At 54.2% G+C, this 15,270-nt stretch overlaps 1 protein-coding gene across 5 annotated transcripts in view; it reads left to right on the top strand.

Annotated features, from left to right (window-relative positions):
- The window catches only part of ARVCF (ARVCF delta catenin family member), a 47,284-nt gene that overhangs the window by 11,910 nt on the left and 20,104 nt on the right, over nt 1-15,270 (top strand). For 4 of the 5 annotated variants that reach the window (XM_055374970.1, XM_063704869.1, XM_055374969.1 and 1 more), the window contains exon 3: nt 14,514-14,741. The exons of the other annotated variant lie outside the window; for it this stretch is intronic. In XM_055374970.1, the coding sequence (XP_055230945.1) occupies nt 14,532-14,741 (210 nt within the window). In that variant the 5' untranslated portion in view covers nt 14,514-14,531. The remainder of the gene's footprint in view (nt 1-14,513; nt 14,742-15,270) is intronic. 5 annotated transcript variants of the gene reach the window in all.

Genomic DNA, 15,270 nt, shown 5'->3' with positions numbered 1-15,270 from the left:
TGTGTCCTTTGATGAACAGACATTTTAAATTTGGATGTAGTACAATTTATTTTAACTTCTGTTGCCTGTGTTTTTGGTATCTTATCTAAGATATCATTGCCAAATCCAGTGTCATGAAGACTTTCTCCTATATTTTCTTCTAAGGTTTTATAGTTTGAGGTCTTATGTTTAGATCTTTCATCTATTTTGAGTTAATTTTTGTATATGTAATAAGGCAAGGGTGTGAATTCATTCATTTACATGTGTGTATCCAGTTCCATCATTTGTTGAAAAGACCATCATTTCCCTAATGAATGGTCTTGGCACCTTTATTGAAGGTCATTTGACCGTATTCATGAGGGTTTGTTTCTGGGCTCTGTATTCTATTCCATTGGTCTTTGTGTCTGTCCTTATGCTAATACCACACTGTTTTGATTACTGTAGCTTTGTAGTAAGTTTTGAAATCAGGAAGTGTGAGTCCTTAAATGTTGTTCTTTTTCCAGATTGTTTTGGCTCTTGGGGCTCCTTAAAGATCAATGAAAATCTTATGATAGATTTCTCTGTTTCTGCAAACAATGTCATTGGGATTTTTTTTCTTTTCTTTTTTTTTTTTTTTTGACAGGTCTTGTTCTGTCATCTAGGCTGGAATGCAATGGTGTGATCCTAGCTTACTGCGGCCTTGAACCCCTGGGTTCAAGCAGTTCTTTAGCCTCAGCCTCTGACTAGCTAGGATTACAGATAGACGCTACTATGCCTGGCTGTCATTGGGATTTTAGTAGGAATTGCACTGAATCTGTAGATCCCTTTCAGTAGTATCGTCATTGTAACAGTGGTAAATCTTCCCAGCCATGAACATGGGATATCTTTCCACTGATTTAGGTCTTTTTTAATTTTTCTTGGTAATGTTTTATAGTTTTCAGTGTACAGATCTTAAGTTTCTTAAGTTTAGTATTATGTATTCTATTCTTTTTAATGGTATTGTAAATGGAATAGTTTTTTTAAATTTCCCTTTCAGGTTGTTCATTGTTCATATATAGAAATGCAACTGATTTCCGGGTATTCATTTTTTATCCTGCACCTTTGCTGATTTCATTTTTTACATCTAATAGAGTTTTTTAAAAAATGCATGTAGAATCTTTACAGTTTTATATAAGGTTATGTCGTCTATGAACAGAGATGGTTTTTCTTCTTTCTTTCTAATTTGGATGTCTTTTATTTCTTTTTCTTGCCTAATTACTCTGTCTAAAACTTCTAGTACTATGTTGAATGGAAGTGGTCAAAACAGCCATCTTTGTCTTGTTTATGATCTTAGGAGAAAAGCTTTCAGTCTTTCACCATTGAGTATGATGTTATGGGCTTTTCATATATAGCTTTCATCATATTGAGAAAGTTTCCTTCTTTTCCTAGTTTGAGTGTTTTTATCATGACAGACTATCGAATTTTGTTAAATGTTTTTCCTGTATCATTTGACATGATTGTGATTTTTGTCCTTTATTCTATTACTGTGGTGTATTACATTGATTGATTTTTGTACATGGAACCATCCTTGCATTCCAGGAGTAAAATCCCACTTGGTTAGGTTTATAATTCTTGTAAAATGCAGCTGAATTTGGTTTGCTAGTGTTTTTTTGTTTGTTTGTTTTGAGAATTTTTGTTTCAGTATTCATAAGGGTTATTGGCCTGTGGTTTTCTTTTCTTGTAGTGTCTTTTCCTGGCTTTGTTATTAGGGTAAGGCTGACCTCATAAAATGAATTAGGAAGTGTTCCTTCCTCTTTATTTTTGGGAAAAGTTTGAGGACGATTGGTGTTAAAATTACTTAAATGTTTGGTAGAATACACCAGTGAAACCATCTGGTCCTGGGCTTTACTTTGCTGGAGGTTTTTGATTACTGATTCAGTTTTGTTGCTAGTTGTAAATCTAATCAATGTTTTCTATTTCTTCATGATTCAGTCTTGGTAGGTTGTGTGTTTCTAGGAAATTTTTCCATTTCATCTAGGTTATCTAATTTGTTGGTGAATAATTCTTTATGGTAGTCTGTTACCATCTTTTTATTTTAATGTTATACAAAGAAAAGGAAAACAAATTGAGTTTTTTTTTTTTGTTCTGTTTTATTGTTTGATTGTTGTTTGGCTTGGTTAGATTTTGTTTTGTGGTTCTTGGATTTGTACCTAATCTGTTGGAGTCATCAGTCCACAAACCCATGAATTTCCTGAGCCAGTAAAAATGCTTCCAATGGGCAGCTGACAGAGGACTGCTACAGACAACTGGAGCTGCCTTAATGCATTCAGAATCGCAGGCCCTTGCTGAAAAAATCAATTCCACACATCAGCAGCTGCTATTCCCTTGACACAATCTTCATGCGCAGGCTGTGGGCGTCTCACAAACTTGTGGTGGTGGCAGCCCCCAAATTTGAATCCCAGCAGTGCAAGCACAGGATCCCTTGGGTTATCCAGGCCTCATTTACTCCCGAATTCTTCTCTTCTTTTGGTTCTTAAAACTACTTCTCTGGGTAGTCCAGGGCTCTAGGTAAGATGAGTTTGCTGCCTCTGAAAATCCAGAAACCTCACCATAATTTTTCCTTATGGGGTTTCAGAGTGATGTTAACTTTGTAAAAGATCTCAAGTAAAGAGGAGAGGCGTTTGTTTGTTTTAACAAAGCTGTCAGCTCTTTTTTATCATAAAACAGCGTCTGAGCTGTGAGAGACGGGAGCCAGGCAGCAGGCAGCAGCGTGTTGAGGCTGACATTTACAGAGGGACAGTATGCAGCCCCTGCAGGCCTGCAGACAGCCTGGTATAGAGAGAGGCCCAGGCTTCAGCACAGCCCGCAGGTCGGAGCTGGGCACCCTCCTCCCTACACCTCGAAGTGGACACAGCGCATTTAGGAACCAGAGGAAATGAGACTGAATTGTAAAAGCCAGAGGTAGACACATCCGTGACTTCCTGGGCTTCTTTTCTGGACAGAAAGCTCACACCCTAACTCAGATTCCAGCCCCGACGCTGACAGCCCCGTTGGACGTACTCCTGTTGAGGTGGTTTCTGGCCGTTTTTCTGTGGTTGGAAGAGCACTGTCTGTCGTTCTCCCTCTGGAAACTCCTGTCATGTGGAAGTTCGGCCCTGGGCTCTGTCTTCTGTGGCTCCCACCATCCTCTTGTCATCTCTCCTGTTTGCTGTTGGGGTTGGGAGGACCGTCTTAGTGTACTTTCTCCAGCCTCACACTGCGTGTTTTCTACAGTCTGCTGTTTACTGCCTCTGCTGGGATGTTCTTTAAATCTCCATGGGATCCTCATTATTTATAGCAGCTCCTTTTCTTTCTTTCTTTTCTTTTTTTGAGACGAAGTTTTGCTTTTGTTGCCCAGGCTGGAGTACAGTGAGGTGATCCTGGCTCACCGCAACCTCTGCCTCCTGCCTCAGCCTCAGTCCTGAGTAGCTGGGATTACAGGCATGCACCACCACACCCAGCTAATTTTGTTTGTATTTTTAGTAGAGATGGGGTTTCTCCATGTTGGTCAGGCAGGTCTCGAACTCCCGACCTCAGGTGATCCTCCCCCCTTGGCCTTCCAAAGTGCTGGGATTACAGGTATGAGCCATCGTGCCCAGCCAGCAGCTCCTTTTCATTGTGGTCTGTGGCCAGTGGAGTTGAACACTGTCTTTAACCTTCTAGGGCACGTACCAGCTGTTTCCTAAGAAATGCGCTAAATGTGACTCAGCGGGAAGCGGCTTCCTGAGTCCTCCCATGGTGGAAGGGTCTTCCCTGGGCACTAGGCTGCTGTAAGTTGTGCTTGTCCCTGCAGGTGGGTCTTTGCAAGCTCGGGGTCTGCAGGCCCAGCCACTCCCATCTGTCTCAGAGGAACCTCATGTGGGATCAGAGGCAGGGGGTCCTGCAGATTGTGGTGTTAGGGGCAGGCTTGACCCGGCCTCAGGGGTCTCGGAGGGGGTCTGCCTTGCCCGGTGTCCAAGACACGAATGGGGTCTGCCTAGCATGCTGATCTTCACCAGGAGCCAAGATGTCCCCCACCCCCCAAAGGGCCTGTCAGGACTTCTAGGTGGGATAAGCAGCAGCCATGTGGGTGTGGACGAGTGTGCCTGCTGGTGCATGTGCCTGTGGGGCAGCTGTGGGTCCCTGTGCGTGGGTGTGCTTGTGTGTGTGTCTGTGTGTGTCTTAGTTCATTCACGCTCTGCCATCAAATACCTTAGATGGAGTCCTTTATAAAGGACAGAAACATACTGTTCACAGTGCTGGAGGCTGGGAAGTCCAAGATCGAGGCACCAGCAGATTCCGTGTCTGGTGAGGGCTGTTGATAGATGGCGCTTTCTGTGTGTCCTCTCATGGCGGAAGGGGTAAACCAGCCCCCAAGGGCCACTTTGATAAGGACACTGATCATATAAGGGCACTAATCACCTCCTAAAGGCCCTACCTCTTAGTACTGTCACATTGGAGATTAGGTTTTAATGTGAATTTGGGGAACACTAGCATTCACACCGTAGCAGTGTGGGTGGCTGCACACATGTGCCAGTAGGTGCTTTTGAGGAGGGCCCCAAACTGTCAGCACTTCTCCCACCTCTTTGTGGCGGGGACTGGACACACAGTCAAGTCCCGAGGCTCTCCTGGTATGTGGCGGTGGGAGCCAGATGGGAGGCTGCAGGGCCTGGAATCTGTCCTGGATGGGGTGGTGCAGCCCCCTGCCTGGCCCTCTGTGTTGCTTGCATATGAAAGGCAGGACTTTGCGCACTTGCTGGAGGTTGGTGTCTAGGCCTGTTGCCATGGGCACTCCGGAGTGGAGCTGGCTCCCAGCAGAGGAGGGGGTTGGGAGCGGCAAGGCCAGCGTCCAGCTCAGGCTCTGGGAGGGATGACCTGTGCCCCAGGCGCCCTGGGAGCAGCCAGCGCTGGCCAGAGGCCACACAGGACCCTGGGGCAAGGGCAGACCAAAGGGGACGTGGAACCTCCCTGCATATGACAGGGTGGGCTCTACTTCATGCTGGGTCAAGATCTCACACCACTGGCTCCTCTGATGTGCTGGGTGGGAGAAGGGTACAGTGAGGAGCACCTTTCCCAAGGGTTTTGGGACTTTCAGGGGACAGGCTGTTGTCCCCAAGGGCTGGCAGCACTGCCTCCTTCCTGAGGCTCACCTCTCAGTGCTGGGTCCTGGTTCTGCCCATTCCAGTGCAGGGAAGATGATGGCTGGGAAAGTGACTTTGTCCCCTTGTTCTAGAAGGTCAGGGGAGGGTCCTTTGGAGGAGGCACTGGGGCTTGCACCTGTCTTATCTCTCGGCTTCACAGGCTGAAGCTGCCGGTGGTTCTGTCTCCAGCCTGAACCCCTTTCTTCCAGAACTTCATGCATCTAGTGGTCCCTCAGCCTCTCCAGCCTCAGAGACTCCCTTTGCACCCTCCCACTCAGGGTCCCGGCCCCTCCCTCCAGCCACCCAGGCCTGATCCCTTGCGGTCAGCCCAGACTTAATTCTCTCACCCACACCATCCTCTGATCCATTCTGAACCATATGGCCTACGTCCACCACAGCAACCACCCTATGGCCACTCCCTGCCATGGCAGCTGGAGGGTCCCAACCCCCACCCCTGTGCCTGCAGGTGTCAGCAGAGAGTGGGGTGCCAGTGGGGAAGGCAGGTTGGGAGGGGTGTGGTGAGGGCCTCCATTGGGGGTACAGCAAGTGCTTGCTGACCCAGGCACTGCCCTGTGGGGGCAGCCCTTGGCCCCACTCCCTAGTAGTCAGGTAGATTTGCCTACAAAAGGATGGATCTCTCCCTGGGCCAGTGCCTCCTCGTGCTGCCGCAGGGGGCCAGTGATCCCCACCCCAACCCCACCCCAGGGGCTTAGTTAGCAAAGCTGCTGTGGGTCAGAGTGAGGTCAACTCGGGAGGGCCTCTAGGCAGGGCGCCCGCATGCAGGGAGCTGCCAGGTGCCTGGTCAGCAGCAGTCAGTGGGTGGGGGGGTCGGGGTGGGGGCAGGGACTCTCAGGCCAGTACAGGAGGGGCTCCGGGGCTGGGAGTCTGGGGAAATGTGGCCTGGCCTCCTCTGCCTCCCTGGCTGTGGGGCTGTAGCATGGATGGGACAGCCATGCTGTCACTGTGCCAGGGACCCACGTCATCCTCAGGGTTCCATTTCCCCAGCCCTGGAATAAGCCAAGCCATGGTGAGGTTCCCTTTTATCCAACTCTGGCCTGTCCCAGAGTTGTGGCTGCAGCAAGGCCAGTGACATTTTCCCCTGGGCGGATAGGTGAAGACGGAGGCTGAGGCTTGAGAAGTGAGAGGACAGTAAACTGAGTGGGGCCCAGATGCCAGGGCCAGTCCTCTCGGCACACCTGGTGCCAGACCTCCCACTGTCTGACCTGCCGTCTCACGGCCCCTGCCTGCCCTCCCACGGAGGACTTCCTGTCCCCATCTCCCACCAGGCACTGTTCCTGCAGCCATCCTGGGCATTTCCTGACCGGCGGGAGCTCCCCTGCCAGTGCTGTTTTCCACTTTTCTAAGCAGAGTGTGTTCTTTGTCAAAACAACAGAGGGGAAAGCAGGAACCCCCCAGCTCCTGCAGAGAGGCTTCTCGGTGCTGTCTCTGCCCAGCCTCAGCCTGGCCTCCTGGGCTGTCTGGCTCATCCATCCGGAGACCCTTCTGGGTGGGCAGCTGGGGCGGGCTGGCCTAACCTGAAGGCTCTCCTACCTCAGCTTCCTTGGCTCTGAAACCTGGGAGGGGGGCTGGGCCGGCGGGCCCTGCTTTACCCTCCAGGGGCCCTTTGGCCACAGACTCCCAGGGGCTGCACCCCGCCTCCCCTCAAAGGGGCTTTGTGTCACCACAAAGAGGCTCTGTCCCTCAGGAGAAGCCTGGGTGTTTCCATGGTGATAGAGGGGCTGGGAAGAAGGGGTCTACCCCCGTCTTCCGGGGTGGGGAAAGGGCGTTGCAGGCGGACGGCCCTGTGCACTCAGGCTGGTGGCCAGCGTGGTGACTGCTGCACCTGCCCGCTGAGGCCCCTCAGCCTGGTGGACAGCTGTCTCCTACAGTGCCTCAGTGGGGCCGTAGGGCGTGGTAGGGCAGGGCTCCCAGGCCCTGTGGCTGTCTGTCTCTGATCCCAGCCTAGCTGTGAACCCTGTCAGTTCCCTCCTCAGGGATGCTTTGGTCCCTGTGCCCACCCCAGAGTACAGAGGACGGGGCTCAGCTCCATGTCTGGGCCTTTTACACCCCGCCTCCGCCTCCACTGCGCCTGCCCTCCCTAAGGCAGGGCATGAGCCACACGGCACCTTGCGGGGTGGGTGCCCGTCCCGGTAAGCCGTGGAGGCAATGGGCCAGCCACCGCCACCAATGCCCGGCCCACTTAGTAGGGCACTACACCTCTCCACGCCCCTACAGACTTCATGCTCATCATTGGGGGCGGAGTGGGTGGGCTGAGTGTGCAGGGGAGAAGACACTGCACTGGCAGCCTCTGCAGCCCTCTCCCTGGTGCTCCCCAGCCTTTGAGCCCTTGGTGGTGCCCTGGGCAGGCTGCAGCAGGGAGCCCAGAGAATGTGGCCCCTCACTGCCACTACTCCACGGCTTGGAGTCTGCAGGACCACCCACTGCTGCAGCTGCAGCTAGAGTCTGGGTCAGGCACAGGAAGGGCATTGGGGGCTGTTTTGAATCGGGACCTGGAGGACTCCTTTCCACCCCATCTCATGTCTCCTCATGGAGAGGCAGGTCTCAGGAGACCGAGGAGACTTAAAGGATGCTGCTGTTGGCACAGGGAGCAGGTGTCTGTGACCTGCTGGATTGGGAATCTTAAGCCCAGACCCTTTAGGGACCTCCAGCAGTGGCTCCCTGTGGCTCATGCCTCCCACAGAGGAGGGACAGTTGCTGGGACACTCGCCTGCCCCGCCTGCTCACCTGTCACGTCCTGCCTGCAGTCACTGGGCTTGTTCGGCCACTAGAGCCAGCCCTTGCCCTAACCTTAGGCTGCCCAGCTCCTTGGCCCCCAGCAGTGACCCTGCCTTGACCGGACCCCCAGCTTCCGTATCAGCCCCACACAGCCCCTAGTCCCCCTGGACCTCCCATCCAGCAGGCCCCCTGGGGCTGGCCAGTGTAGCTTTGGTCTTGGCCACCTTTGGCCTTGGGCACTGCATTAGTGCAGGGCAGGAGCAGCGTGGGAAGAGGCCCTTTCTGATTATTCTCCCTGGACATGGGAGTGGTCCCTCACATGATCAGCGGGTGCCACTGAGTGAGCATGTGGACAGCCTGGGGAGCTATCTCTGTCCCTCTACCCAACCCCCTGATGGCGTCTCATCCAGCCTGGCTCGTTGCCTCTGCTGGGGAAATCAAATTTCCAGGCTGAATCTGATTATGGCTCTCTGACAGTGGGCACCGCCCTGCCCCCTGGGGAGATTAGTCCCTGGCCTCTGCTTTCACTCGCCTGCCTGGTGGGGAGGGTATCTGGTTTGTCTATTTCCTGCTGAGGTTCTGATTATGCCAGCGGCCCGTGCTTCGAGGAGTGGTAGACTGGCAGGGGCAGGACTCTGGGGCTCTGGAGCAGCCTATGAGAGCACCTAATGGGCTGAGGATGCCACTTTGTTGTTGTATGTTACAAATACTTGATCCCAACATGTCGATTGTCTTTTCATTTTCTTTGTGGCTGCTTCTTCCATTATGGAAAATTACAAATGCGCAGAAGTGGAGAGCCTAGTGTGATGGGTCCTGCACACCCCACACCAGCCTCACCGTGCTGGAGTCATGGTCTGCGAGTAACGCCGGCACCCGTCATTTCATCAAAACGCTCACTGCATGTGTTGCTCTAAATGGTGTCAGTTCTTTAAAAAACATGACCACACTGTGTGGCCCTTTTTTTTTTTTGGATGTACAGAAAGTTTCATTCTCACAAAGTCACGCTTGTGCGTCTTTCCTCGGGGGTTCTTTCTGCTGCTTAGAGGCTGAGAACAGTCATCCCCAGCCCAGGCACCCCGGACCCAACACAGTCTGCAAGGGACTGTGGTCCTGGCCTTGGCACAGATGGACGTGGACTCCGCCCTGTGAACCCCAGGCCCCTGGCTCTGGCCCCGTCCCAGCTTGAGTACAGTGCCCGGCCAGTGGGCTTGGCCAGAAGCTACCCACAAGGCTTTGGGCACCATCTGACCACAGTAGGGGCAACAGGGTAAACATGGGGTCCCCACAAGGCCTGGCCAGCTAGGGGGACGAGCAAGTTTCTGTGCTGGCAGCTCCCAGGATGTCCTCCCAGGCAGAAGGTGGGTGCTGGGCCTGGGTCCAACTCCTGCCAGGGCACTTCTGGCATCATTTCCTCCTTGTAGGGATGGGTGGAGGGGAAAGGGGGTGTGGGAGGAGGCTCGATGGTTATCCGTCCCGTCTCTCCCCTCGTGGGGGGGCCAGCGCAGCCCTGGCTGTGTTCTGGTAGACAGCTGGCAAGGGGTCAGGATGGGAGCCAGGCCCCGCCTGCCACCCTTCACTGGCCTGACCCTTCGGAAATTCCTCTAATTCCTCAACCCACACTGGACTCGGGCCCCATAATTTCATTTTCCGGACGAGGCTCTGGCCGCACTCCCTAGGAGGAATGTCTGGGTCGGCAAGATGTCGTCAAATGTCAGCTTTGGTTTCAGGGAAAGGATTTAGCTTCTACCCTCAGGTTCCTCACCATGCCTTCGTGTTCCTGACAGTGTGTGTTGACCATGGTTTGCCCCAGAGGGTTTGCGGGCCGGGGCTTTCCCCACTTAGTGAGGTTCCAGAATTTCCTTCCTGCCCACCGGCCCTTACACAGTCCACCCACCCTTCCATTCATACATCCCACTCTGTTTTCTCCTTCATCCACTCCTCCATCCTCCCAGCCATCAGCATCCCATCTGCCCACCCTCCTACACATTCTTCCATCATCATTTTATCCCTCTACCATCACCCGTATCCATCCAGCCACCTTCCCATCCAACTAGCCACCATTCACCCATCCTCCCATCTCCCCTCATTTTCTTATATAACCACCTACTAGCCTCCTGTCCACACACTTGTTCACTCACTCAGTTACACCCCCTTCTATCTGGCCTCCTCTTCTCCCATCCCTCCAGCCACCCACCCACAAATCTATTACTCATCCATCCATTCATCTGTAAACCCATCCAATCATCCATCTAGCTGTCTACGCTTCTATGACTTCACCCACCTCCCTATCCATTCACCCATCTGTCTGTCCATACCCCTCATTCCCCAATCTGTCCATCCGTCTGTCCATCCTCCACCATCCCCCCACCCACCCATCCGTCCGTTCATCCATCCATCCCCCACCATCCCATCTATGCGTCTGTTTCTCTCTCTGTCCATTCCCTACCATCCTCCTACCCACCCATCCATCCATTCATCTATATGTTCATCTCCCACCATCCCCCGACCCACCCATCCATCCATTCATCCATATGTTCATCCTCCACCATCCCCCACCCACCCATCCATCCATTCATCTGTTTGTTCATCCTCCACCATCCCCCACCCACCCATCCATCCATTCATCTATATGTTCTTCCTCCACCATCCCCCCACCCACCCATCCATCCATTCATCTATATGTTCTTCCTCCACTATCCCCCCACCCACACATCCATCCATTCATCTATATGTTCTTCCTCCACCATCCCCCCACCCACCCATCCATCCATTCATCTATATGTTCTTCCTCCACTATCCCCCCACCCACACATCCATCCATTCATCTATATGTTCTTCCTCCACCATCCCCCCACCCACCCATCCATCCATTCATCTATATGTTCTTCCTCCACTATCCCCCCACCCACACATCCATCCATTCATTTATTTGTTCATCCTCCACCATCCCCCCACCCACACATCCATCCATTCATCTATATGTTCTTCCTCCACCATCCCCCCACCCACACATCCATCCATTCATCTATATGTTCTTCCTCCACTATCCCCCCACCCACACATCCATCCATTCATTTATTTGTTCATCCTCCACCATCCCCCCACCCACCCATCCATCCATTCATCTATATGTCTATCTCCCACCGTCCCTCCACCCACCCATCCATTCATTCATCTATATGTTCATCCTTCACCATCCCCGCGACCCATTCATTCATCCATCTGTCCATTCCCCACCATCCCCCATCCATCCATTCATCTCTGTCCATCTCCCACCATCCCCCGACCTGTTCATCAATCTGTCCATCCCTCTGTCCATCCTCCACCACTGCCCCAGCCACCCTCCATTCATTCATCCATCCCCCATCCATCCCTGTATCCATCTGTCTGTCCATCCTTCCCTGTCTCTCCTTTGCTTGCCCTCCCTCTAGTCTCCCATGGGCTGTGTGCCTGGGGCCACCCTCTTCTTCTGCCATGCTTCTCTCCTCGGGCCACCTGCTTGCCCAGCAGTTTGTCCTGTGAGAGCAGCTGGAGGCTCACGTCCTGGTCCTGGATTCCCTTGGGTATGTGGCCAATGTTCATTGTGGCTGGGGCTGGGTGGGGGCTGGGTCGTCACTTTTGTTTTGCAGTTTATTTTTCAGAGTTTCAGTTTAGCCCCGACCTTTCCAGCCCCTCTTCAGTTCCTGATGTTTTCTGGTTGGGACATGGTGTTGTCCACATGGTCCTGAAGTCTGGTCACTCGTGGGCTGTGCAATGTCATTCCTGCCTTGCTGCTAAGTAAACTTCTGGGGCCAGGATGTTTGGCAAGAAGTGGCCTCCTCAGAGTTGGGCATGAAGCTGGTTGCTGTGTTTTGGGTGGGGGGTCATGAGGGGTCCACCCGACAAGGCAATGCTGGGCCCTTACCAGGTTAGGGGAGGCCAAGGTGGCATTGGCTGGAGAGGACAGCCAAGGTCCCTGCAGTGTCCCCCTTCCTAGCCTTCCCCCAGGGCCCTCCTGGGCTCTAGCAAAAGCAAATCCGGTGCCCACTCTGCCCAGCATCCACTCAGGCCCCATCGATCTTAAGAATCCATGCACATCTTGCTTTCCTTGACATAATATATTTATTACTTGAATATAAAAACAGCATTTTGAGTTACCATCTGAAAAGCAGCCCTCTTTGGTTCTGGGCCAGGATCCCTTGTATCCAGACTGGCTCCTGTCATAGGCCAGAGTCCACCATGTCAGGGGAGTGGGCCTGGGCCTTCTGTGCTCTGCCTGGAGCGTATCCCGGGTTGCTCTTGAGACACCTGAGATGCCGAGGCAATGACCTGCGGGCCCAGGGCACTTCCCCCCAGGGCAAATGCAGGGTGCACCCTGCGGCTGGGGCAGATGGCACAGGCCCAGCACCGAGGTCTCTGCTCTCCTGAGCATGGCTGCCGGACTCTCCCCACAACACTGGCCAGTGTTTCTGGATGTCTCCAGGGAGACACACAATTGTTTTGCACCAATCAAGCCAAGTTCGGCAATGAGAAGGTCATCGTGGGGTTTGGTCACCTTCCCACTGTGGCCTTGGAGTACTGAGCCCTCAGCCAGAGCCAGTGGGCCCCCTTTAGGGTGGGCATCTTTAGTCCCCAGAGCTAGGGTGTGCTGGAGGGGCTTAGGTCAGGGAAGCTGTCCGCAGGGTCTGCAGCCCAAGCCTGGTCCTGCTAGATGGGGGATGGGGTGTGTGGTGTAGACGAGGGTCCATGTCTCTGCACAGGGAGGGAAGTAAGCCACCCCAGGTCCATGAGGCCAGTGGCTATCCTGTGGTCCTGATTGTTGCCATCCAAGGCAGCGTCCCATTCCCTTCTGTCCCTTGCTTCTGAGGTTTGGCGAGATGGGCTGGTGCTGCAGCCAGGACTGGGCTGAAGGCTCGAGTGATATGGCCCCTGCCATCCGCCCTGGCCGTCCCAGGGGGAGTACCCTACCATTCCCACCTCGGGCCTAACACTAGGTTCAGTCCATTCGTGCACAAGGCTCCCCTGTGTTGGGTCTGGGGCCTGTGGGTAGACAGCATCAGGTGTGTAGAGAAGAGCTGTGTGACCATGCTTTGGGAGTGCAGTGCTGTTTATCCCTTTGCTGGAGCGCCCAGTCTGCACCTCAGTCTCGGGCGGCGGCCCCCAGCTCTCCCTGCATTCTTCCATTCTGTGGCTGGCTTAAAACAGCTCCTCCACTCATGCTGGCTTCCCCGAAAGGTCGTGTTGACAGTTTCATTTGTGGGACAGGTGCTGGGGAAATGGAGAGCAGCTTTGGGGGCCTGCACTGGTCTCTCGCTCTTGCTGGGCCTGTTTTCCCAGCTGTCGGTGGGGCTGGGCTCCACAGTGTCTCTTCACCTATGAGGTGCACCCGTGTCCCCGCACCGTGTTGCTGGCGCAGCCAGCACTGGCACAGCTGAGCCCAGCGCTGCTTTTCCTCTTGGGGGCTCTGTCCTTGCAGCTGGCTCCATCCAGACCAGTGAGCAGCAGTGCTGACGCTCTGGGGATGTCACCCGCAGTGCGTGTCCTCCCTGTGGAGGGCCCTATATTGGTGCAAGGGCAAGGGATCTAGCGGAGTTGGCCTCAGTGGGCTGGCGGGACTGGGCAGGAGGATGCCTGAGCAGCCCTGGGCACCCGGCCATGCTCACTGTGCTCCGGGCAGTGTGGCCTCGTGGCTATGCCCTGCCCACTGCGGTGAGCCTGGATCTGAGCTCCGCATACTTGTCCTGCTTCTTTTTACCCATGAAAAACAAACATGCTGGGCAGCCAGGGGGCAAGCTGGGAGGGAAAGTGCTGGTTTGTCTCTGCAGCTGCCAAGCCCTCATGGCCCCCGCCTGCTCCCCTGGGGCTCTGGGGCCCTGAGGGGCAACACTGGGCTGGGCCCAGCAGGCCCAATCCCACCCTGTGCTTGGCCTCAGATGCCTGGCCCCTGCCCTTTTCTGGATAAGGCATCATACACACCAGCCACTTCAGGCTTATGGTCTCTTAACTTCATGCAGTCCCAGCCAGAACCTCAACCAGGCTTGTCCTCAGTTTTTACTCTGTCATGTGTAGCAGCACCACTCTTGTTCCTGGCCAATGTGGATATGAGTGGAGGCTGGACTGCTGGTCTGCAGACCAGTGTTGCCAGGAGCTGTCAGGCTATGGTCACCTGCGCCTGCCTCGGGGTCTTGGGCACCCATCGGTGGAGCAGCTTCTCACTCCCTGCTTGCTGGCCACACTGGCCATGCCACACCAGCTGTGTGGCTACAAATGGTCCCCCACCCTTTCTTGGCCCTGGCATCTGCCTCTGTGAGATGGGAGTGGGGTGGCCCTGTGAAATGGAGGGTGGGCTGGCATGTGGTATGAGTGGCAGAGGGCCTGGGAGGTAAGAAGCTCTAATGAGCTCTTCCTGCCCTTCCCAGCGGGCTCCAAGCCGCCCACGGCCCATGTTTCTGCTAGGCCTAGCAGGAAGCGGAGGAGCCGGGTCAGAGTCCCAAGACCCATGGGGAGTGAGCCGGCTGCTTCCGGCCAGCCTCGGATTAATGGCTTTTAATTTAGAATTTAATCAGTGTGCTTCCCTCTAGAGGGCTGGATGCTCTGGTCTGGGAGTGAGTTGTATGGTCTGTGAGTGGGGCGGGCAGGGGCCCATGATGGCCTTGCCAGGCTGTGCCCCACCCCACTGAGGTTACTCTGCTTTGCCTGCAGCTGGCGGGCACTCTGGTCATGGAGGACTGCAATGTGCACTCGGCCGCCAGCATCCTGGCCTCGGTGAAGGAGCAGGAGGCCCGCTTCGAGAGGCTGACACGGGCACTGGAGCAGGAGCGGCGCCATGTTGCCCTACAGCTGGAGCGTGCCCAGCAGCCTGGCATGGTCAGTGGTGGCATGGGCAGTGGGCAGCCCCTGCCAATGGCCTGGCAACAGCTGGTCCTCCAGGTAACAGCCTAGTGACTTGGGAAGGGTGAAAATTGCCAAGTGGGAAAACAATCAGTGGGTCCTGGTGGACCACAAGCCAGCATGCACTCGCTTATTGCAAGATTTGCTGGGGCTCCTGGGGAGGAAAGGAAAATGGGATCCCAGGTTGGGCTGGAAGTCCCACTTGGGTATACTAGGCACCATGTGAAGAGTGGGCAGGACACAGCCCAACACTCAGAACAGCACCCTCCACTGAGCCCTCAGGGCCCAGGCAGCTGGATGGGGTCTGTTCTGGGCAGCTCTTTGGTCTGCCTAGAGACACTTTAGGGGTTTGCCTGCACCATGCCTAACCCTGCCACAGTGTTCATTGCATGCACTGGTGGGTCAGCCCCAGGAGGAGGCCCAGAGCTCTGCCTGCAGCTTAGAGGCTGAACTGGGAGCCTCATTTTCTCTGCTGGCCATTATCCTCAGACTGGGCTCCAGCCCCTACTCAGCCTCAGGAGGTATAGAGCCCTCTGTGTTCCATGGCCAGGCCCTAAGAACTCTAAAG

The sequence above is a fragment of the Gorilla gorilla genome, chromosome 23 (genome assembly GCF_029281585.2).
Source record: "Gorilla gorilla gorilla isolate KB3781 chromosome 23, NHGRI_mGorGor1-v2.1_pri, whole genome shotgun sequence".
In the NCBI taxonomy this organism is placed as follows: Eukaryota; Metazoa; Chordata; class Mammalia; order Primates; family Hominidae; genus Gorilla; species Gorilla gorilla.
Note: the sequence above shows the minus strand (reverse complement) of the source record. Positions and strands in the feature narration are given on the sequence as shown.